Source organism: Vulpes lagopus, chromosome 23, assembly GCF_018345385.1.
Source record: "Vulpes lagopus strain Blue_001 chromosome 23, ASM1834538v1, whole genome shotgun sequence".
Classification (NCBI taxonomy): domain Eukaryota; kingdom Metazoa; phylum Chordata; class Mammalia; order Carnivora; family Canidae; genus Vulpes; species Vulpes lagopus.
This window is the reverse complement of record NC_054846.1, coordinates 23,036,477-23,059,500: the sequence shown is the minus strand read 5'-3', so window position 1 is coordinate 23,059,500 and position 23,024 is coordinate 23,036,477. Positions and strand designations below refer to the sequence as shown.

The following is a 23,024-nucleotide window of genomic DNA, read 5'->3' as shown; positions in this document are numbered from 1 at the left end:
AGGGAAAAAGGTGATCACTTGGTCAATGTCAGAAAAAACAAAGCTATGAACCAGAATGTACATAGAAAAGAGTGTTAGGGTATTATGCTGAGTGAAATAAGTCAATCGGAGAAGGACAAACATTATATATGGTCTCATTCATTTGGGGAATATAAAAAATAGTGAAAGGGAATAAAGGGGAAAGGAGAAAAAATGAGTGGGAAATATCAGAAAGGGAGATAGAACATGAAAGACTCCTAACTCTGGGAAATGAACTAGGGGTGGTGGAAGGGGAGGTGGGCGGGGGGTGGGGTGACTGGGTGATGGGCACTGAGGGGGGCACTTGATGGGATGAGCACTGGGTGTTATTCTGTATGTTGGCAAATTGAACACCAATAAAAAATAAATTTATCATAAAAACAAAACAAAATTAAATGTATTTTGATAGAAAAGAAAAGAAAAGAAAAGAAAAGAAAAGAAAAGAAAAGAAAAGAAAGAAAAGAAAAAAGAGTGTGACAAGGGGCACCTGGGTGGCCCAGTCTGTTAAGCATCAAACTCTTGGTTCCAGTTCAGGTCATGATTTTAGGGTCATGAGATTAAGCACCCCCCCGCCCCAACGCTCTGCACTCAGTGTGGAGTCTGTGTGAGAGTCTCTCTCCCTCTTCCTCTGCCCCTCCCTCTGTTCACATGCTTTCTCTCTCTCAAAACAAACAAACAAACAAGCAAATATATAAAAATTAAAGAATGTTACAAGCCAATGGAGAGGTCCTACCTTGGATATCTTAGATCTTTTGTTTTTAATAATAAATTTATTTTTTATTGGTGTTCAATTTGCCAACATACAGAATAACACTCAGTGCTCATCCCGTCAAGTGCCCACCTCAGTGCCCACCACCCAGTCACCCCCACCCCCCGCCCACCTTCCCTTCCACCACCCCTAGTTCGTTTCCCAGAGTTAGGAGTCTTCCATGTTCTGTCTCCCTTTCTGATATTTCCCACTCATTTTTTCTCCTTTCTCCTTTATTCCCTTTCACTATTATTTATGGATATCTTAGATCTTTAATTAATTCTGTCATAACTAATAATAACAATGGAAGTGGTGATACTAAAGGTAATTGTACAAATGTTAGGAACCACACCATACAAGAGCTGATGAGCACACCAGTCAGGACTGTGCCCGTGTTTTAATCTAGCCATAAAGAAACTGAAAAGATGAAAAGAACAAATTAATACAAAGTGATAAGTTTTCATAAAGGATAATGTATTAAACTCAAGAAACTTCTCTTTATTCTGAGATTATATACTTGTTATTTAAATGAATTCCCTTATAATGACTTAAGGATCGATTTTTTTTTACATGTCCTTATTTTAGTCAAATATATTTTTCCACCTTATATCAATTATACTTTTATTTTTTGGAAATTTCACTGTTTTAAGAAATCTAGAACTTTAGGGACTTGCATGATAATGTTCAATCCTCAAATAATATGAGGTAGATGGTATTATTATTATTGTCACTTTACAGAAGAGGAAACTGAGCCTCACAGAAGTTGTTTTAACTTGTCCAAAGCATCTAACAGAAGTTTCAGAACCACAACACAACCCACATCTGCCTGATTTCAGTGCTCGTGCTTCTCACCCGTAGGTGATTCCTGTGGGTGTTAGTTTGAGTCTAGTGAGGGGAGCAGAAACCACTTTAGGTATTGCAAACAGTATTTAATTTTTAAAATTTATTTATGATAGTCACACAGAGAGAGAGAGAGAGAGGCAGAGACACAGGCAGAGGGAGAAGCAGGCTCCATGCACCGGGAGCCCGACATGGGATTCGATCCCGGGTCCCCAGGATCGCGCCCTGGGCCAAAGGCAGGCGCCAAACTGCTGCACCACCCAGGGATCCCTGCAAACAGTATTTAAAATGGATAATGGAAGAGATGAGCAGCCAAATAAGAAAGGGGGGTCAACCCAGAGATCAATATCAGGAAGTCACTCCCATCCCTCCGACTAGGAAGACCCAGAGAGGAGGTGGTGCACCTATTTGAGAAAATCTACCTGGATGGGTCTAGATCCCCCCAGGGACAGGGTGCTTATCGGGGTGGGGGTGGGGGTCATGGAAGGAGGAACTGCCATTGCTGCCATAGAAGCTATTTAGCACAGAGAGAGAAAATGGGGTGAAACACCCTGGCTTCTTCCCTCCACCTGCTCTGCTTCTTTCATTAGTGCCTCTTATTAGGCAAACCTACTCAGAAACCAGAGAACATGGGGACTGGGAAATGCTGAATTGGAGCCAATGAAGGGAATGTTGGGAGAAGGATATCTGCACAGACAGATAAACAACCATTTATCGTAGCCTAAATATGTATTAAATCATTTCAGTGTATCTCTTACCATGGCAGTGAGTCCTAGAGATACTAGAAGAAACTTTTCAGTATTAACAGTGTAAGAGAATTTGTTTGGCTACAGGAGGGGGGTGGGCATATTTCCATTTCCAAATGACCTTTAAAGCAGAGAGAGGCAAAAGGAATAGGAAAGAATTCTGGTCTTGGTAACCCTGCCTTTGAATATTTTAGGTTCTATATGGGTGGCTGAATTAGAAGTTCTGGACCAAATAAGGTGGCAGAGCAAAGCTTTGGGTATCATTTCTGCCTGTCATTGTGTCTCCTTGCCTCTTTGGAGGAATAATCACTTTCTCCTCACACTCTCACTCTCTCTTTCCCTCTCCTAGATATTTGGGGTTGGGAAGGACAGTTTCATATTTGTGGAGCAGAATGCGATGCTCAGCCATAGCACTTGTATAGACATGGTCATGAAAAGACTATGATCTCCCTGCCCCCCGCCCCCAGGCCCCAATTTCCATTTGGAGAGAGGCTGTTACTACTGCTTTTTTTGGAGGAGGTTAGCGGCTAAGCAGGAGCAGTTTTGACTTCCCTGGTAATAGCCATTCACCTCCTGGGGTGCCAGGTGGCTCAGCTGGTTAAGTATCTGACTCTTGGTTTCAGTTCAGGTCATGATCTCAGGGTCATGAGGTCAAGCCCTGCCTCAGACTCCATGCTCAGCAGGAGCAATCTCTGCTTGAGATTCTCTCACTAGCTGCCTGCCCTTCCTCCTACTCTCTTTGTCTCTCTCTCTCAAATAAATAAAACCTTTGAGAGAGAGACAGACACAGGAGAGAGGGACAGAGAGAGAGAGAGAGAGAGAGAGAGAGAAACCTCCTTTCTAGGCCACATTTTGTACCTTGCTTGAAATCCAAGGTCGAATTTTACTTCTGATACACTGCTGTAATTGTCTCAGATCCAATTTACATCTGTTCCTGTTTTTACTGATTGCTTTATTCTTTTCAAAATCATCTCATCCCATCACCAGGTGAAGGAAAGAACCTTTACAAACCAGATGTTATATTAGCCATAACCATTATCTTTTATGAGATCCCAAAGAGATCTAATCTCCATCCATAAACAGGTGAGGAAGACACCAGCTTTCAGCTCAGCTTCACACTTGTGCTTCACTGAGAAGAGGGCAAAGGCTCTGCCATCTACCTGCCATTATGACCCAGGGAAGCTTATGGTTGGTATGGAAAGCCCAGTGGTTCAGTTCTTTCAAACCCAAAGCTCCCTTTCATGTAACAAATATTTCATGATACTCCCTTTGGTGTCCCAAAGAAAAATTTATAGATAATGCTGGCATATACAATTTCAACCACAATATGAAGGAGAACTAAAATGAAAACAGTTTGTCATAAGATAACATGCATTACAAAGTCAAATGCTCAGGCACAACTCTATTAGCACACATAATGAAGCGGTCAGATGTTTATGGGTACGGAGAGTCCTGAACTGGATGGCTGCAAGTTGACTGATCCACTCAGAGAATGGAGAGATTGAATTAGCACAATTAGCATAGTCATCAATGCTGTTTTTTTTCTAAAATAGTGGATGACATTTGGTAAGGTTCCAAATGAAATAAAGTACCACCTTCCTCTCAGTTTACATGGTAATTGCATGCATGAAAATTCAGTGTATATTAAAATCATGGAAAAATACTTTGAGTTTATAAGCTTAGGTGATTACAAATACTTCTGTCACCTACATGAAATGTCTGGAGCCCTAACCACTGCCAATTAGATGCCAATAATGCCATCCTCAATCATCATGAGTGACAACCCCGAATGTCCCTATACATTTCCAAAATGCCATCTAGGGCTAGCATTATACCCGTTGCAACTCCCTAGACTGGGCCAACTACAGTTCTTTTGAAGGGCTCTGATATAAGAAATGGGTCTCATGAAATTCACTCCCTGAATCCACATTTTTCTGTTGCTGTTGTGGAAGCCCTGATCTAATGATGTCCCTTGAGACCACACTAGCTTTCACAAACTGTCAAGAGAACAGCAGGTGTATTATTGCCAAAGCTCTTGCTGAGGTTCTTCATCAGCAGCTTCTAGTTTTACTTATGTGGGAATGATTTATTTCTGAACTGTGTAAGGACCCAAGTCGTACCTCCTCACTGAGGGATCCTGAGATTGGTTTACCACCGGGTGTTCCATACACCACGTGAAGGACTCTCAGGAACTGACATTGTGTGAATGAGCAGAGAAATGGCAGCAGAGAGGGTTGAAAGCCCAGTGAGATATGTTGGTTATTGAGCAAAAATGCTTACTTATCTTGATAATATAATATTCATAAATAGTTTATCACTCAATGGTACAATTAGGTAGATTTCTGCCTGGAGCACATAAAGATTATTTTTAACAAAATGTATCTCTCACCATATGGAACTGTTCTTGTATCTGGTTTGGGGCATGAACAGCAAAGTAGTAAAAATACAGGTTTTGATATCCTCAGGCCCAGATTCAAGCCTGTCTGTGACCTTTAGTAAGTTACATAATGTCTTTGAGTCTCCCTCCAGTTCCTCACCTGTAAAACAGGGTTCATAATAGTGCCTGCATGATAGAATCTTTGTAAAGGCTAAAGAGATAAGGTGTATAAAGCTCTTGGCATAGTGACTGACCCATAGTAGTTGCTCAACAAATGTGAATATAATTTTTATTTTATTTATTTATCTATATCTGGGGGAGAAGGGGGCAGAGGGAGAAGGAGTGAGAATCTTTTTGTTTTTTTAAAGATTTTATTTATTTATTCATGAGAGACACACACACACACACACAGAGAGAGAGAGAGAGAGAGAGAGAGAGGCAGGCCTCAGAGACACAGGCAGAGGGAGAAGCAGGCTCCATGCAGGGAGCCCGACATGGGACTTGATCCCGGGTCTTCAGGATCATGCCCTGGGCCGAAGGCAGCACTAAACTGCTGAGCCACCCAGGCTGTCCAGGAGTGAGAATCTTAAGCAGGCTCTGTGATGGGCATCTCACAACCCTGAGATCATGATTTGATCGTGACTTGAGCCGAAATCAAGAGTGGCACACTTAACCGACTGAGCCACTCAGGAACCCCAAACATGAATGTTATTAGTCAACAATATTAATCATTATTGTTGGGGTGGTAGTAATTATCACTCATGTAGATCTTGTGGGAAGGAAAAAAAATGACATTTTTAGAAAGAGGCTACAATTGGACTTAGACGACTGTAAAGGAAGACAGAATTCCTCTTAGGGAAGAATTGCTCTTTTGTTTATGAAAAATTACCTTTGGGGTATATTCAGTAATAAAAAATGAGCAGGCCCTGCACCAACTCCCACCCGGGTGAAGCTGGGTTGGGTAAGATTGCTCTGCCTGAGAACGAAATAGAATTTCCTTGCAAGGCTTATTTTTTAAAAAGTGTATGGTGGTGGGGGAGCAGCAGAGGGAGAGAGAGGGAGAGAATCCCAAGCAGGCTCAATGCCCAGCATGGAGCCCCACACAGCGCCTGGTCTCACGACCCTGAGATCATGACCCAACCTGAAACCAAGAGTCAGATGCTTACTTGACTGGGCCACCCAGGTGCCCTCTTAGCAAGTTCTTTCTAAGGGAGGAGAGGAAGGATTGAGTAGGGGGTAATTCTGGGGAGAGTTTGCTGAGGAGATAAAGAAGTCTTACTAAAATGACAAGAGGCCCACGAGGAGCCAGAAATTCCTTAATGGATTTTAGTGACAGTGATATTTGCCATTGGCAGCCACTGTCTGCCACATGTTTAATTGCCTCCCACTTCATCATCCCCAAAAGTACAGAGAGAGGCTGTGCTCAGACTAGCCTAGTATGAATGAAGGGGGGAAGTGTCATCGAGGGAGAGAAACAGTACAGTTAGAAGCTAATGGCCATAGGACACAAGATGCTGAGCACAAATAGGACAAGGAGGCCCGGAGAAGAAGGTTAAGGAGAGCTACAGAAGCTGCAAGAGTGACAGGAGCAATGGTGAGCTGCACGTGGGAAAATAATACACTGAGGTTGCCAGCAGTTCCTTAAAATCAAGTACAAGGCTCCTGAGCATTTTTTTTTTTTTTTTTTTTTTTTTTTACATTTAGGTAACTTTCCAAACAGCTCATGAAAGAAAAGGGAAGTAGAATGAGATGCTTTCAAACAAAAGGGAAATTACTAATCTTTCCACCTTTGTGCTTCTACAAATGCTGCTGTGAGTTTGACATTCAGTAAAGAATTAGAAAGATTTATTAAAATAAAAACTCAGTGCTGAGAGACCACATTCTTATGAAATCTTACCATATGGGAAAATAGTGAATGTTACTTGCATATCATGTGCCTTATATAATGGAAAATCTTTTCCCAGTCCCTTTGTGTCATGGATTATAACTCACTGCTGGGTTACAGTGAGTGGGGTCAGTTAATTAAACCTGCTTTATTGTTAATGCATATATCGTACAATTCATATATCTCTTACACAGTTTGTACAAGTTCTTTGAAACATTTATTTTTAAATATAATCTGTAATGGATGAGTAATATTCCATTGTATACATATACCACATCTTGTTTATCCATTCATCTTTTGATGGACACCGAGGCTCCTTTCAGTTTGGCTATTGTGGACATTGCTGCTATAAACATCGGGGTGCAGGTGTCCCGGCATTTAGAAACGACAAATACCCACCATTTGCTTCGACGTGGATGGAACTGGAGGGTATTATGCTGAGTTAGATAAGTCAATTGGAAAAGGACAAACATTATATGGTCTCATTCGTTTGGGGAATATAAAAATTAGCGAAAGGGAATAAATGGAAAGGAGAGAAAATGAGTGAAAATATCAGTGAGGATGACGAAACACGAGAGACACCTAACTCTGGGAAATGAACAAGGGGTAGTAGAAGGGGAGGTGGGCAGGGGGTTGGGATGACTGGGTGATGGGCACTGAGGGGGGCACTTGGTGGGATGAGCACTGTGTGTTATGCTAAATGTTGGCAAATTGAACTCCAATAAAAAAAATTAAAAATATATATATAATCTGTAAATTCTGTAAGATATCTCCATTCTGGTGTATGATTAGTTTTATTTTATTTTTTTCTGGGTAAGTTTTCTTGTTTATTTGTTGCAGTGACCTTAATCGATAGTAATGCTACAGAAAAACAGAATTCTTAAGGAATGACACACCAACATTGTCCAAAAGAACTAATTAATCAAATGTGATTAATTTTAATGTAATTACTAAAGAAAGATATATCATTTTATTATGACGCTCTAGCCATACATTTTTCCAAATATGCTTACTTAACAGTAAATGTAAGATAATGATTCAGTTAGTTACAGTTTTAGAAGTCATTAGGATTGATATTCCTCTGCCATAAATGAATAATGATTTCAAATACAATCAGAGTTAATTTAATAAAAAATATGCTCTTGAACTAAGACAGATATAATGAATGACCAATCATTATTTCCCAGTTTCAAAGTAGCAGGGAAAAAAATTCAGTGTCTGTATGTGTATTTATCACACTTGGCTTGTAAGTGTGATAAAACCGTATGAAGCAAAACACATGATGTAATCCCAGTTCTCATAGTTCATTAACTCCCTTAGTAACAAAAGATCTGACGTGATATTTGGGGCCTTTATGTAAACTGAATACAAGCTGCATGGTGTTTGAAAGTTTTTAATATTTTGAATAGACATTCTAATGATACACAGATACAGATAAGAGATGTGAGTAGACAGTTCGAGGTTTCAGAGTCCCTCCTGCAGTGTATTTAGCAGCAGGTACAAGATAAATATCCAAACAATCAGATTAAGGGATTAACAGAAGTGACTTTGCTCTCAGTAGGTAAATGGGGCCAGTGGGTGACTTGGAACTTTGAGTTTTTTTTTTTTTCCCTACTTTTACATCAGTGCATTTTGGGCAAAAGGAAATGGATAATGTTTACTTTTAGGATGCAGTAGGCCTGGGCAGTTAAAAAAAAAGGTAGATTATAAGGGTTGTGAAAAGTAATTCTGAAGGTGACAGGTGATTCAGCAGGGATTAAGCAGGAGAAACTATTTCCATTTTAACTCACATTTCAATTGGGCAGTAATGTTTGTACTTTTTTGTTCCCCTTTTAAAATTATATATATTTTTTCCTTTAAATACCCTGTCAAGGACAGCTGAAGAACAAGGAAGAAAAGAGACCATGTTTAAGATCAACGTGTAGTCATAAATTAAGAGGGAATGTGTAGAATATGTATTTTTTAAAGAAGCCCCTTGAATTCCAGGGTTTCAGCTTGGTGACCCCTCTGTACAATTTTGAGGCAAATACTAATTGAATAAGGACTGGGAGGAATAGAGATAGTTTCAAAAATTCCCTGGGCCTCTGTCTTATGTATGAGAAGTTCCCCCGCCAAAAAAAAAAATATTGTTCTAGGATGGACTTGGTTATTTCAGTTGGTATCTTTATCCTGTACCATATGTACTTTAAAGCTTCAGTCTTCTCATCTCCTTTTTTTTAAAATAGAAATCACAAAAAAGATATCTATGTATCAGTTTCTAACACCTAACAGGAAAGTCTTTTAGAATATTAACATAGCAATAAGCAAATATGTACTATAGGATTAAACACTAGCACTGAAAACAAACGGAAAACAAAGAATCCACAAAATTTTCTTCTTGTTTTTTACCCCTCATATTTTGAACTTCATGATCATTGCAAGAGAGGGGCATAAAGAATTGCAATTCTTGTATTAAATTTTTTAAAAAAATAAATGATGCCATAATGATGGATAAATCAGATTTATCTTTTGAAAACATTGATGGGAAAGCCCAGGTGATTCTTCTTTCTTATGAAGAGAGCCAAACAGGATCTGTCTCTAATAAATTAGTACACGTTTTTAAGATTAAAAATAGAAAAAACATTTTAAATAGTCTGATTATAGCTTTAACAAGTCAAACATACACTTCTATCTAGCCTATAGTTTTAAAGAGTCTATGTGGGTTTAACTTATCATCCCTCATTCCAATACAAAAAAAAAAAGAAGAAGAAGAAGAAAGAACCAAATCAGTTTTGAACATTAAGATATTCATAAAGACTGTATAAAGTAAAAAACAAAAGAAAACAAAAACAAAAAAAATCTTCACAGATTGTTAGCCATCTCTTTCAATGATTTCTCATAAATTCTTCTTTCCTTATCAGTAGATAACCCCCATCTCATAAGGAAATACTTCCCAACACTTCCCAATGAGATCAGTGATTGCTTTTTAGGAGAGCTACTGCTCCTTGAGATGTTTAGACAAAGGGAGAGTATCTTCTATAAACCAGTAAATGCCAGAGAATGACTTGAGGGGGAGGTGGCGGAAGCTGTTTTTAACAGATTTAATCTATGCAATTTTTTCCCTCTTTTTTAAAAAAAAATTTCTCCACTTGCTGAATATCTGTTTTAGAGCAGAGCACAAAAAATCAACGAGTGACTTTATCATCTTTTGTTCTGCCATTTGCCTATAAGATCCTTTTCCCCCCACATGTACTCTATGCTCTTGATCGAGGTGTTCAGATTGGATAACATATTGCTAATTTTGCTGAGTTTAAGAGCTGACAGAGTAACAGAGCCTTCTAACTTTACAAAATTCCATCTTCAGCCCCTACACCCCCAAACTCATAATTTGGAATTTGGTGAACAGTATGCTACTTGTGAGTGATTAAAAAGTTGAAAGTTGGTGGTGATGAGACCTCATGCTATTTTATTAAGCCATCTATCTATAGAATTGTTGTTCTCATACTTTAAAAAAATATGTCTATGCTTTTTTTTTCCTTTTTTTTTCTTTCTTTTTTTTTTTTTTTTTTTTTTTTTTAAGTCAAGTACTTTCTTAAAGAAACAATAGCACCACATTGGCATAGCCGGCCAAACAATAAATGGGAAAGCAAAATGTGCTACATCTTCCATTTAAGCAGTCTCCCAAGTGCATAAACTAGTAACAGAAACTCTGGAGCCACAGTGCATGAGATGGTTTCATCTACACAAACATTGACATTCCAAGGAGGGGATGTATTCTCAAGGGAGGCCAGGCTTGCTTTTCTTTCTTTCTTTCCTTTCTTTCTTTCTTTTCTTTCTTTCTTTCTTTCTTTCTTTCTTTCTTTCTTTCTTTCTTTCTTTCTTTTTTCTTTCTCTCTTTCTCTCTTTCTCTCTTTCTCTTTTTTCTCCCAATAAGTTTTTTCAAGGAAGTAATTTCTTCTCAGTCTTTCATTGGACTTTTAGGGTGAGTGTGTGTGCGCACATGCACTTGCATGTGTGTGTATGTGGGGGGAGTGGGTGTTGCGAGTTTTTATCTCTAGAAGAGTGGATTCTGATAGAAAGATAAGTTAACTTTTTCAGTGGAGCCTCCTCATCTTCAAGTGTTCAAAAGACACTGTTACGTTATTTGGGGAACAGGGAACAGAAATTTGATCTAGCATTGTGGGTTAAATTAGGACTTAAACCTTTAAGCTTAAGAATTGGCTCATTCTTACCAATATTTACAGCTTTTTCATAAACATTTTGAAATTGCCTTATTTGAAAAATCCAAAGCAAAGCTTATGAAAGTTTTGAGTTGTGAAGTTTTAGGTGCTCCTTTCCATCAATCCTGGGTCATTCTGCTGTAGTATATAGATAAACTGACTTTTGAAGTTTTGCACTGATTTGTCTTCTAGTTTAATGTCATTTAAAAGTAAGATAGTGCATTAGTATAATTAGTCAATTTTTGATTTGTTGATTTATGATACAGTTGGAGAGGATTATGTGTTAGAAAAATTAAGAAAGATAATATGGCTTTGCACATTTAAGCTTTCCTCACTGGGGTAGTTTTGGCTGTGAATTGAATTATTAAGTGAATCAAATAAGTCAGAGACACTTAGAATCACCATATCCAACTGTGTCTGGAAACCCACAGGTCTGCAGAGGATTGCACATAAGGGTATACGTGAAGAGCAAGAAATAAAAACCAGAAGTGCCATTTTGGGAAGAGGGGTCCAGCATCTAAATCCACAGAACACATCTGTCTGGAAAACAGATAAAGGGAGTTTCTTTTACCTTTGTCTGTAATGATCACAGCATGGCTCAGCATGCCAGCGGTGCTCAATTCAAGTAATGCTGAGGGTCTGAGGGTTTAAAGACTTACTGGCTGAGTGGGGGACCCACCATATAGGCCCTTTTTTTTTGCATATGTTTGAAGATCCAGGAAGTCTTAGACTTTCTCTGGTTTCTGAAACTCAAGGTGAACCAGTGGGATGAAAACTAAAGATGCTATTTTTGTTTTCCATGTACACTTTCCAAGAATAAAGAAATACAATTTGCATGAAGTAATCAAGCCTGGTTGCTTTTCACCAAAATGTTTAAAGGCAGATAAAAAAGATCTGAATGATGGACGATTCATCATTCTAATAAGAAAATCTTAATATGTATGTAGATGGGAAACATTTTTTAGGTCACCATGGGCCTGTCCTCACTGTTGGATTTTCTTGATATTAATTTTCAGTTGAATGGGTAAGATGCACCCACAGAGGGCCAGGGGTCACTCTTGTAAGCAGACATGAAGGAAAATTTCTAGTTTTGGAAAAGAAAATTTTGCCTCTCAACTAGCAACTCTAGTCAAGTATGTTTTAACAAAAATTTATATATATATGTAAATACAGCTAAGGATAAAAGCAAAATTATTAAAGAAAGTAATTTTGTGATTTTAAAAAATTAGATACTATGTCAATATTTGGAATCTTGGGCAATTTTTTTAGATTGCCCAAGGAGTAGGAATAACTATATTGTTCACAATGAATGGAGTATCATTTATAATATTACAAGAAGTATTGTCTTAGATTACTAGTAACTGCCTAGAAGAGTCAGTGAGTGCTAAAAGATGGAGTAGTTGCCCTTTCACTGGTGGAAGTCTTTTTTCCCCTTTTTTTCTTTTACTTTCTCTCTTTTCACTTTGTATTCATACATCCAAATGCAGAATTCAGACGAAACTGTAAATCAGATATTTCTAACTTATTTTGAAAGGGTTTTAAAAGAGATGGAACTGGCAGCTTTTCACAACTAGGAGAGTTGGATGGTCTGTGGAACAGCTTCATTAACGAGAGTTAGCGTGTCAGGAACGTTCGGCTAATCAGTTTCCTAGCTATACCATGAATGGGTTGTTTCTACAATTCCTCGCATCCCAGCAACTGAAGGGCTCTGACCTTATGCCCTCATAGCAACCCAGGATAGAATCTGGAGCTTTATCTGTGTAATCTTCATACCACCCCCATGAGGTAGGTAGATGGCATATTGCCCCCATTTTGTAGATGAGGAAACTGAGGCACAGAGAGGTGAAGTGACTTGCCCAAAGTCACACAGTGGTGAGTCCATGATGGAGTCAGCAGATGTTTGTTTCTTCAACGAGAACTAGAAGCCAGGACTGTTAAATTCCTAGCTTCTCTGCTTTTTCCACTCCTCTCTGGACTTGCCAATCGAATTGGCATCAGTGGACTTTGTGTCTTACGTTTTTCCCGGAAGGCATAATTGGGGGAATTTTGCCTTCTTCCCACATGGATGGATTTTTAGTACTCTTCCTCTTTGTGTCATCTTCAGCTCCAGGCTTCTTTTATTTTGCTTTCACCTTTTACCGTTTTGGCCAGACTCTTTCATATAACAAACTACAAAATAGCACCATTGTACTAAAAAAAACAGAGTTTTACATACTGTTTGTGATATATCCTGTATTCTTGATATGCTAAATTTACATAGTGCTCTATATGGAAAAAATAAAAAGAGAGAAGTTACTAATCAGGTTGTACACTAACTCATCATTTTAAGGAACTGTTAAGAGTTTGAGACTTTCTATGCTTAAAACATATGCCTAAAAATGATTGGCCTCAATATTGCAACTACTTGCATTTTTTTTAGCAAGATGTGGAAAAATAAAGCTTTTGTCTAAAATAAATGCATCCAACTTATATTTTGGTACAAATGCCACAGATGGAATCTTTTGGGTTAAAATCTTTTGGGTGTGCTATTTGACTGCTTGTTGCTGCTCTTGAGGAGGCCAAATTTGGCAAATGTAAAGAAGATGAAGTTGAGGGGGTGGAGATAGACAAGATCATCAGACACTGTAGAACAAACGGCCTGTGTTGTGTAGAAAGAAGTGCAAATAAAAAAAGATTAATAAACCACTTAGGCTGCTGAATGAATGGCTTCAGCAGCCAAGACTCAGAAACAAATTTAGTGCAACTGGATCTATACAACACCCATGCATTTGTGGCTCTTGAGAGGCAGGGATTAAGATATATATATATTTTTTTCTTTTTTCTCTATAGAACATTATTGATAAAGGATCAACAGCAATCTACCAACTCCAGGACCGTTTTTGCAAGGTGCAAAGCTTTTAACAATCACTCCTAAAGACAACGTTGGAATGTTTACTTGCGTATTTCATTGAGGGGAATGCCCATCATTTAAAATGTGATCAAACATTTTTTGGTAGGTCTTCTGGTGTTTATCAGGTAACTCCTACAGAGCAAACGATCCTGCCGGTGGCATGTCATCTTCACAATTCAGGAAGGTCTTCCTACATTCTGTAGTTCTTGTTTCCTGCACTCCCTCTACTTGCGTTCTTCAAATGTACTTCCTAAAAGTAAGGGAGAAACAGCAACATTAACTGATGCAGTTTTATGTGCCCCCCCCCATCCAGTTCTAACATGGGGTCTCATATTTTATGTCTCATTAGTCAATCTCATAGATAGCTTTTTTTCTAAGAAAGACATATGTAAGTAGATGGACCTTTAGCTTTTAATTTAGTCAAATCTCAGGCTACTTTTATGTGCCCTGAGGGTGTCATAAGATTGTTTTATAATCACACAGAAATATGTTTCTATTCATCTGCCGCTGTCACAGATTTGTTGACAGGAAGGAGACTTTGAAAAATCCAGAATCCTGTCCTGTGGCATCTTTTCCTACTGAAAGGGGAAAAGAGAGAAAAAAAGAAAAAAAAAAAAAAGGAACACATTCTGGGATCATCCTCTGTTATTTTATTGCATTTTGTTTTGGTTTGATTTTTATAAAAAAGGAGATCTTTCTTTTTCATTTTTTTCTCTTTCTCCTATGGAGAGAGGGAGAGTTTTTAGAAGTAGAAGATTGGGAAGTTTAATGATTGACTTAGAATCTGTAAAATCATAGACATACTGAGCTGGGTTCCAATCCTGACTCTTTCAGTTTCAGTTATGTAAACTTGTGAAAGTGGCAATCTCTTATGTCTCAATTTTATCTATAAACTAGTATAATAATAGTTCCTACTTTGTAGGATTAAGAGTTAAAGAAGTAGTACCTAAGAAGATTTATAATAGGTCTGACACATGGTAAACACTACATAAATATTAGCTATTTATCATTATTATTATTTACTAATTATTATTATAATTTCATCTTCATTGGAAAGTAACCATTCCTAGACTACCTGGGTTCCTTCCTTTTGTGCTACCATTCACTTATCAGCAAGCAATGCTGTTGTCCAAGGCATATTAAGTTTTGCTTAGAATAGAAGCTCCATGTAGTAGAGACCAGTTTGTTCACTGTTATATCCTTGTGTCTAAAACAATGCCTGGAATATTGCAGTTGCTCAATAAATAGCTACAGAATGAATTTAACGAATAACTATAATAGGCCCTTTAACAGTGTGTGATCATACTTTTCCTATAGTTATTATTTTTCCTTGAATATATTTATGTAGCAAAGTTTATTTAGATGAATAAGAAGATATGGATTAAATCTGGGAGGACATGGCATCTGCGTGCATAGAAATTAGGTGCTGCTTCTCTTGGTTTCACCTTGAGCCAGAAGGACCTTAGAGGAGGATATAGTAACTATTATGTATAACCGATAACTGTTACAGAGTGAGGTTCAAGAATTCACAGTATACCTTTGTAACCCCAAACATGTTTTCATCATGACCAAAAATAAGAGTTCTCACTATGGCGGCTGGAATCTCTAAATTCTTCCCTTCTGGCTAATGACCTCTCAACCCAAGCATTCTTAGGAACCCAGGGGTCATTGTAAGGGACCCTGGAGATTGCTCACACCAAAACCTACAGCGTGTGAGAAGCTGGGACAGAACCAGCTACTATCCCTGGAAATAATATCTATTGGCCAGGGCCCAGAGGGATTTGGTAATTTTTCTTACACCTATTTTTTTCAGCTCTACCTGGAACATTAAAGTTATCACCGAGTCCTTCAAAAAAGCTAGTAGCACTTTGCAAATTGATGGTCAATATCCTATATTGATTAAATAGAAGGAAGATAGCATTATTGTATAGATATGTTTATCAAAATAAACATAGCTCAGTGGCCATTGAGAAAAGGTTGTGGGAAGAAGTTTGGTATTTGGATAGCTTGAAATGCATCTGTTTTATTTATTTATTTTTTAATTAATTTTTATTGGTGTTCAATTTACCAACATACAGAAAAACACCCAGTGCTCATCCCGTCAAGTGTCCGCCTCAGTGCCCGTCACTCATTCCCCTCCAACACCCGCCCTCCTCCCCTTCCACCACCCCTAGTTCGTTTCCCAGAGTTAGGAGTCTTTATGTTTTGTCTCCCTTCCTGATATTTCCCAACATTTCTTTTCCCTTCCTTTATATTCCCTTTCACTATTATTTATATTTTAAAATCCTGGCACTTTCCCCCCAGATACCATACAATTTTACTATGTCCACTGAACATGCATTTGTTGCTGTTAAAGCACCTACTCTTAAGCTACCAGTAAATTTGTATTTCCAATTTTATATGCTATTTTCCTTTCTTAAAGGAGTTCTCCTGAAAAATGGAAGAAAGACAAATAGGGCTATATAGTAGGCTCACTATTGTCCTAAACACCTTGAAACTTTTCTGTTCGATATGCAATGGATCCTGCAGATGGTATGTGGCTCATCAAAACCCCCACCAATGGCTATTATTAAGGATGCTACCTCTCTATCAAACTACTAATCAAATCAAATAACAGATCTAAAAAGTATGCTAATCTGAGTTTGCCTTCTTTTCACTTTAACAGGCATACTAGCTTAGAAAAATAAGACTCTTAAGAATCCTAATGATGCCCACACTTGGAAAATGCTCAAGAATGAAATAGTAACAAACTAAAAGATGAAGTATTTAATCTCTAGTCTTTCTTTCAAGCCAAATTAATCCCAGATTTACAGAAGAAAAAAAACTCAGGTTATATTTATTCTATATATCCCTTTCCAAATTCATGAGGGCTGTAAGTCAAAGGACTGAAGTCAGATTGGTCAAGCACATGGATCTTATCCTTTTCCCCAACAGAGAAATTCTTCTTTTCTCTGGATGGCAGAGGTGTAAAGTGTCAGTGAGCACAGAGATCCTCTGGCCTGTTTCTTCTGGGTCTGTTTCGACCTTGCAGCAGAGCCATGGGCAGAAGCTCACTTGAGTCGACAGACACTGCGCCAAGTAGCATGGTTCCCATGCACACACGCGTAAGGTGGAGGCCATTCAAAACCAGCTGGGATGTTGTCTGGTTTGCATTTGGCTCCCTTCCCAGGCTCTCACATGTGACTTCTTTGTTGCAGACAATGACAGTGACAAAACAAAAGCACTCAGGGATTTGGTCTCAGTCGCATCTGTTGCTTTGCTCATTGTCTTAATTTAATTACGCTGGCCACCCTCGACAATGGGCAGCAAGTGGAGGCATGTTAGAAGCAGCCGGAGCTGGCACCCACCTTCAGTGCACTTCTTGAAGGGTTATGAAACTGTCCCACATTCAGCCAAGCAAAAACTTTTCACTTCAACAGCTTGTCCAAGACAAACAAACCAGCTGAAACTGTTTCTAGTATGCAACTAGACAGATTTTTGAAAGGAAAACAGTAGTGAGTAAATACTGTTTCCTATTGACACCAGGGAAGGTAAGATTATTTAAGAAAAAAAAAGAAAAACAGCTGGTCCTCTAGCTTGCTCAGGTTGGTTGAGGAAATTGATCACTCCAAGGGAAATGTTAACCAACTCATAATAGGGAATAAGTTCCAGAAGGTCTTAATTTGCGATATACATATGTACATGTATACCATGTACATGGTACATGTGTACCATGCACACAATTTAGGAAGCTGGAAATTGCCCTGGATTATTACATGATATACATATCCTTCCATTGTCTCTTGACTTTTATCCTAGCTCCTCACTTTACAAATGAAAGCAATCCACAAACTTTTTGATTAAAAAGATCACCAAGAGGGGCACCTGGGTGGCTCAGCAGTTGAGCATCTGCCTCTGGCTCAGGTTGTGATCCTGAGGTCCTGGGATCGAGTCCCGCATTGGGCTCACCATAAGGAGCCTGCTTCTCCCTCTGCCTCTCTCTCTGTGTCTCTCATGAATAAATAAATAAAATCTTAAAAAAGAAATGGATCACTGAGTGTGAATAACAATGGCAGTAACAATAATCTTGATTAACCTTTGCAGACACTTCATAGTTTACACAGTAATCTCCAGTAGGTAGGTGATATTATTTGCATCAGTTTTATTTATAATCTCAAGCTTGCTAAGATTTGGTGACTTGCTTGAGGTCACATAGGAACAAACTGATAGATCTAGGACTAATAATAAGACAGTTTATTATGTTAATAAGATACTTCTATGGCTTAGCACCTGGGCTCTATATTATGCATGTTAGTTGCACGTATTTTTCTTAATTAATTCTCCTAGTTCACTTGGAGGTGGATACTGTGTCTTGCTCATTTTACCTTTAAGGAATCTGAAGCTTAGAAAAGCCAACTCTCCTAATTTCTTACAGGGAAGATGTGACCGTGGTTGGGATTTGTGCCAGTTTCCTCTGATTCTGGAGCTCACCAGTTAGCCATTCTATCATATGGCTTCCCCAAAAGATAAAACATTATTGGGTACTCCAAGGTCCAAATATCTTTCCAATAATATTGGAATAATGATTATTATTATTAAACATTATTGGGTACTCCAAGGTCCAAATATCTTTCCAATAATATTGGAATAATGATTATTATTATCATTATTGACAATATTATAAGCTGCCCATGATCCTAGACAGTGTTAGATGCTTGTTTAGAGGGCAAGGGGATGTCCTCCCTACCAGTGTGAGCTGGGCCTCATTTATATTGTTAATCATAGGAATCTAGTAGCAGAGTATCAAGTTAGCCAAAGCTAATCCTGTGGATATTATAAGCCTTTCTTTTTTCCCCCTGCCCATCTTTATGAGATTTTGGCTCAAAAAATATTATCTAAAAGAAGAATGATAATAGTCTCTTTAAATTCAGAGAGGAAGGGCAGCCCTGGTGGCTCAGCGGTTTAGTGCTGCCTTCAGCCCAGGGCCTTAATCCTGGAGAGACCCTGGATTGAATCCCATGTCAGGCTTCCTGCATGAAGCCTGCTTCTCCCTCTGCCTGTGTCTCTGCCTCTTTCTCTCTCTCTCTCTCTCTCTCTGTCTCTCATGAGTAAATAAATAAAATCTTTAAAAAAGATTCAGAGAGGAAGCAGTGATGTTTTCAATAGATTATGTTTCCATCTCAACTACTCCAAACAAGTAAGTATTGTATGACACAAAGTCTAAGAAAATCCTGGCACCCTATAAAAATGGTGGGAAAATAATGTCCAGTACAGAATATTAGCAGCCTACTATATCCCATAAAGTCCTAACTCAGCATTGACCTTTGCCCAAAAAGGGCAAAATGGGGGGAAAAAGGAGAGCAGATAATTGGAAAGATCGCCCAGGTATCAGCTCTTTACCTGCCAGAAAGGATGTGCTCTAGCTATTTTGCTTGGTTCGGCCTGGAGACACATGAGATTGTGGAGGACAATTTAGATATTTCAGTATCATCTTTGATATTTCTTTACTTGAGGGAATCATAAGTTCAAATTCCAGGAGAGGTGGGTCAGCCTTTCATCTCCAGGAGCCAAGAAAGTAAGTATTCTGCAATCTACTCAGCACTTTGGGATGTGACTTTTAAAGCCAAAGGACAAAGGTGCACATTTCAAGAGACTTGTGTTCCTGGTGCGATGGTTGCCTCTTAACAAAGTAAAAGGTATACAGTTTGGATGTAATGTCGGTCTGCTCAGCCTCTTACTTTTTTCCTGGAAATTACCTCATCCTACCATTTCTGCGGTTACAGTGGGAATGGCCATTTTTTCCCAATATGACCCTCTTCTCTGGCCATGGGGAGTGGCCCAGAGCTGGCACCTCCCCCAATTCCAAGACTGAGCATGGTGGGGACACAAGGTAGACCCATTCCTGGGACATGCAAGACTCCTTTCTTGGCAAACTTTTGGTTCAAGGACCCCCAGGGCCTTTTCTGCACTCTTCCTTAGGCTGTAAAGCAGTTCGAGACACTTCCACCCAACACTCTCTCCCCCTGCCCTTCTCCTTCACTTGGGGTCCTTCACTTGCACTGTGTTCTGATGGTCTGCCCAGACTTCCTGGTTCCTCCCCAGTTTCCTTCCTCACAGGTATTTCTCCCTAATAAAATCCTGCTCATGTAACCCAGTCCCATCTCTTTTCCCCCAAAGACCTGGGCTTATTATACACCTGGTTAGGATCCCACCTCCCCACACAGGAATTAAGGGACTTTGACAATCACAACATTGTTTGCTCCTATTTCCTCTTCTGTAAAGTAAAAGGCGGGGGTAAGCACACCCACCTCATAATGCTGTTATGGGGACATGTGATCACCCTTACACACTTGACCTGGCATAGTTGTGTGTGAGCCTACTGTTTCAAGGGCCCTTGCTTTTGATTCATTTTATGAGCTCATTTATTAGCAACATCCGTCTGTGTAGACCTTTATGCTCTCAAAGTCCACTCTGCCTCTATCTTTGTTAGAGCATTGAGGTGCATTCAGTAGAGTGAATTATGTCTGTGTGTCCCCACTGAAAAGTAAGCTCCTTGAGGGCAGATAACATGTTTCCTTCAACTCTGGATCTTCCCCAGACTCATGGTGCTTTGGACAAATGGAGCAAACCAGGAAATGCTTGTCAAATTGTTTAAATTTTCCTACAGTTAGTAGAACAGAGTTTAGCCCCCTTGTCTCAGCTTCCTACTTCCTGCCGTGTTCTCTGTGGGGACACATACTACGGAGGCCCCTCCTGTTTTGGAACTTACAATCAGTGGATGATAGTACAAGACACATATGTGAAAAAATGCAGAAGAAAGAGTGCAGTTCATGGCTAACGCCCTGGAGTCCATCTTGAGTTTAGATTCTGGTCTGACCACTTGTTAGAGCAAGACCATGGCAAGACATTTAGCCTTACTCAGCCCAAGTTTTTAGATCGGTACAATGGGGATAATCGTAGTACTTATCCTACAGGCTAAAGATGACGATTAACTGAAATAATTCAGTATAATCCTCACCACAAGTGTGTGTTTAACAAATACCACCTATTCTTATTGCCCACTGCCCTTTTTATAATTGATGTGGTCAAAGCACATCCCATTGAAGGGTGTTGACCTTTCCCTGGCTGGAGAAAGGGAATCTTGACTTACTGGGGACTCAGTACTCCCTTCAGTGCTGGGATAGCAGATGTATACCTCTTTTTTTTTTCTAGTGACTGGTGCATCCCTAGGAATCCCTAGGATTTAGGGAATTTATATTTGTCCTGTAATTCCTCGAGGATTATCCTGATTTAGCAACTTTCTTACTCTTCAAAGGATACCACCTGACTCTCTATTTCAGATATTTCTGTCTGTGATGTAAGAAATCACTACCAAAGTTGTTTAAAAGCCTGGAGAGAAAAAAAGAAAAAGAAAAGGGGAAAAAAAGTGCTGAGGGGTATTTTGGCAAGAGGTATTTAGGTTGCCTCTAATAGTCTTGAAGGATGTTGTAAAACACTTCAGGGTTCAGGTTGCTTAGACTGTTGATTTTATGGGCAGCTTGTTCAGTTAGCTGTTTGTGTCTGTGATATATATATATATATATATATATGTGTGTGTGTGTGTGTGTGTGTGTGTGTGTGTGTATGTATATATATATAAAAGTTTAAGCCCACTATCTTTCCCAGAGGGAGTTGATTTTGGAATTGCTGAAAGGTTCAACTATTGTGGTATTTTAAAAAGTGAAACACCACATTCTAGCAATTTCACTGATAATGTGCTAAAGATTCAGTACATTTTTACCTAAAAACTGGATTTGATTATTATTATTTTTTTCTCTCTCTCCAGCCTCCAAAAGGCCTTTGTTTCCTCTGTAGTACAACTTATGCTGGGGTCCTGAAAGTAGTGTATGCAGCAATTCACATTACAATGTTCTGAGGAGATGTGAGGCCCAGGGTTGTACCTTTTGGTGTCATTTCAACGTTGTAGTGATGAGTTCACAGGATCAGTAGGAAAGGGTGTTGCCCACCTCCACTCATTCTTTGTGTGTGTGACACATCTGGGCACAACACTCAAAGGCTGTGTTCTAAATATTCCTCCTCGCTGAATTGAGAGAAATTTTGGAAGTTTGGAAGGCTTGTCTGAACTTCTGGGATGAACAAAATAACACTATGACAAGTTAAAGTGATTTGCATCTGTTTGAGGTTGATGGGAGCCTTTCAGCATATAAAAGTAAACACACAGGGTGCCAACCAGAGCTTTTCCAAGACAGAAAATGGTGCAAGAACAATTCATGCGCATATACAGTTTTTAGAAATCAGAATTGTTTCTACCTTCATCCTAATACTCACTTGAAGAAGAAAATAAATGTCATTGTTTACAGACAGACCCACCAGAGCATCCAACAGTGGCCTAAATCAACAGATATTGAGGAAGTAACAGTAATGATGCTGTCTTAATTGATTCATTTATGCTTCTCTGATTTTCTAATCCTGCAATGCCTCATGAACTACTCAGTCATACCACACTCACACCATAGCATAAATATGGCATACTCCCAAGTCTGCGACAGTCAGCTGATTAGGAATCCTTAAGCGGCCATCAACCTGCTGTGGACTGGCACCACATCATTTGGTAATTTTGTCTTACTATGATTGTTAGCTACAGTTGTGAAAAGAGCACATCATATTTTCACAGGTGGCAGAGATGCTTAGTCTTTGATTGCTTGACCTCTTGGAGCTGGCCAGGCAGAAAGCCCCATACAAGTGTTTATATATTTTACACAGAATTTTATAAAAACTTCAGGCATGTGAATCCCATCTTAGAAGATTAGGCCATTTGGTCAGCTTGGGTTTGATGTAAAATCTCTTGGTCTCTCACTGGGAACTCCAGGGTTACTTCATGAGGCAGAAGAATTGCCATCATGCTCAGCCTTTTATAGGCCTTGCTCTTAACAACGCCTATTCTCTGATAGAAGTAGGGGCAGGGCTTGCTGGAATGAAGACAGGCTGGATGCAACTGACCTTTGATTGTGCTGGGTCAAGAATTAGACCTCAAGGTTTCTAAAGTTTCAGACTGGTTCTATGTGAAAGTTTCTGTTTTCTAACCTACGGAGCCATTCTTTCTACCTCTGTAGATGAGATTGGAGGTAGTTGAAACCCATGGATCCTTAGAAGAAGATACAATAGAAAGAAAACCAACTTCTTTCTGGCACTTCAATAATGTTCCCGTTGTTTCCTGAATATTTAACTTGGGACTAAACCTTTGAAAAGACGAAAGAATAATGTGATTTATCTCAAATGGTGATTAGTTTTCACATAAGAGTTTGCCTTTACTGAAAGAAAAGCCAAGAAATTGTATTTACC

The 23,024-nt window shown here is 39.0% G+C and overlaps 1 protein-coding gene across 4 annotated transcripts in view; it reads right to left on the bottom strand.

The window, feature by feature from the left end:
- Nucleotides 1–7,991: 7,991 nt before the first annotated feature.
- IGF1 (insulin like growth factor 1) overlaps nt 7,992–23,024 on the bottom strand; it is a 78,293-nt gene continuing 63,260 nt past the window's right edge. For all 4 annotated transcript variants that reach the window (XM_041738257.1, XM_041738260.1, XM_041738262.1 and 1 more), the window contains one exon: nt 7,992–13,953. In XM_041738257.1, the coding sequence (XP_041594191.1) occupies nt 13,894–13,953 (60 nt within the window). In that variant the 3' untranslated portion in view covers nt 7,992–13,893. The remainder of the gene's footprint in view (nt 13,954–23,024) is intronic.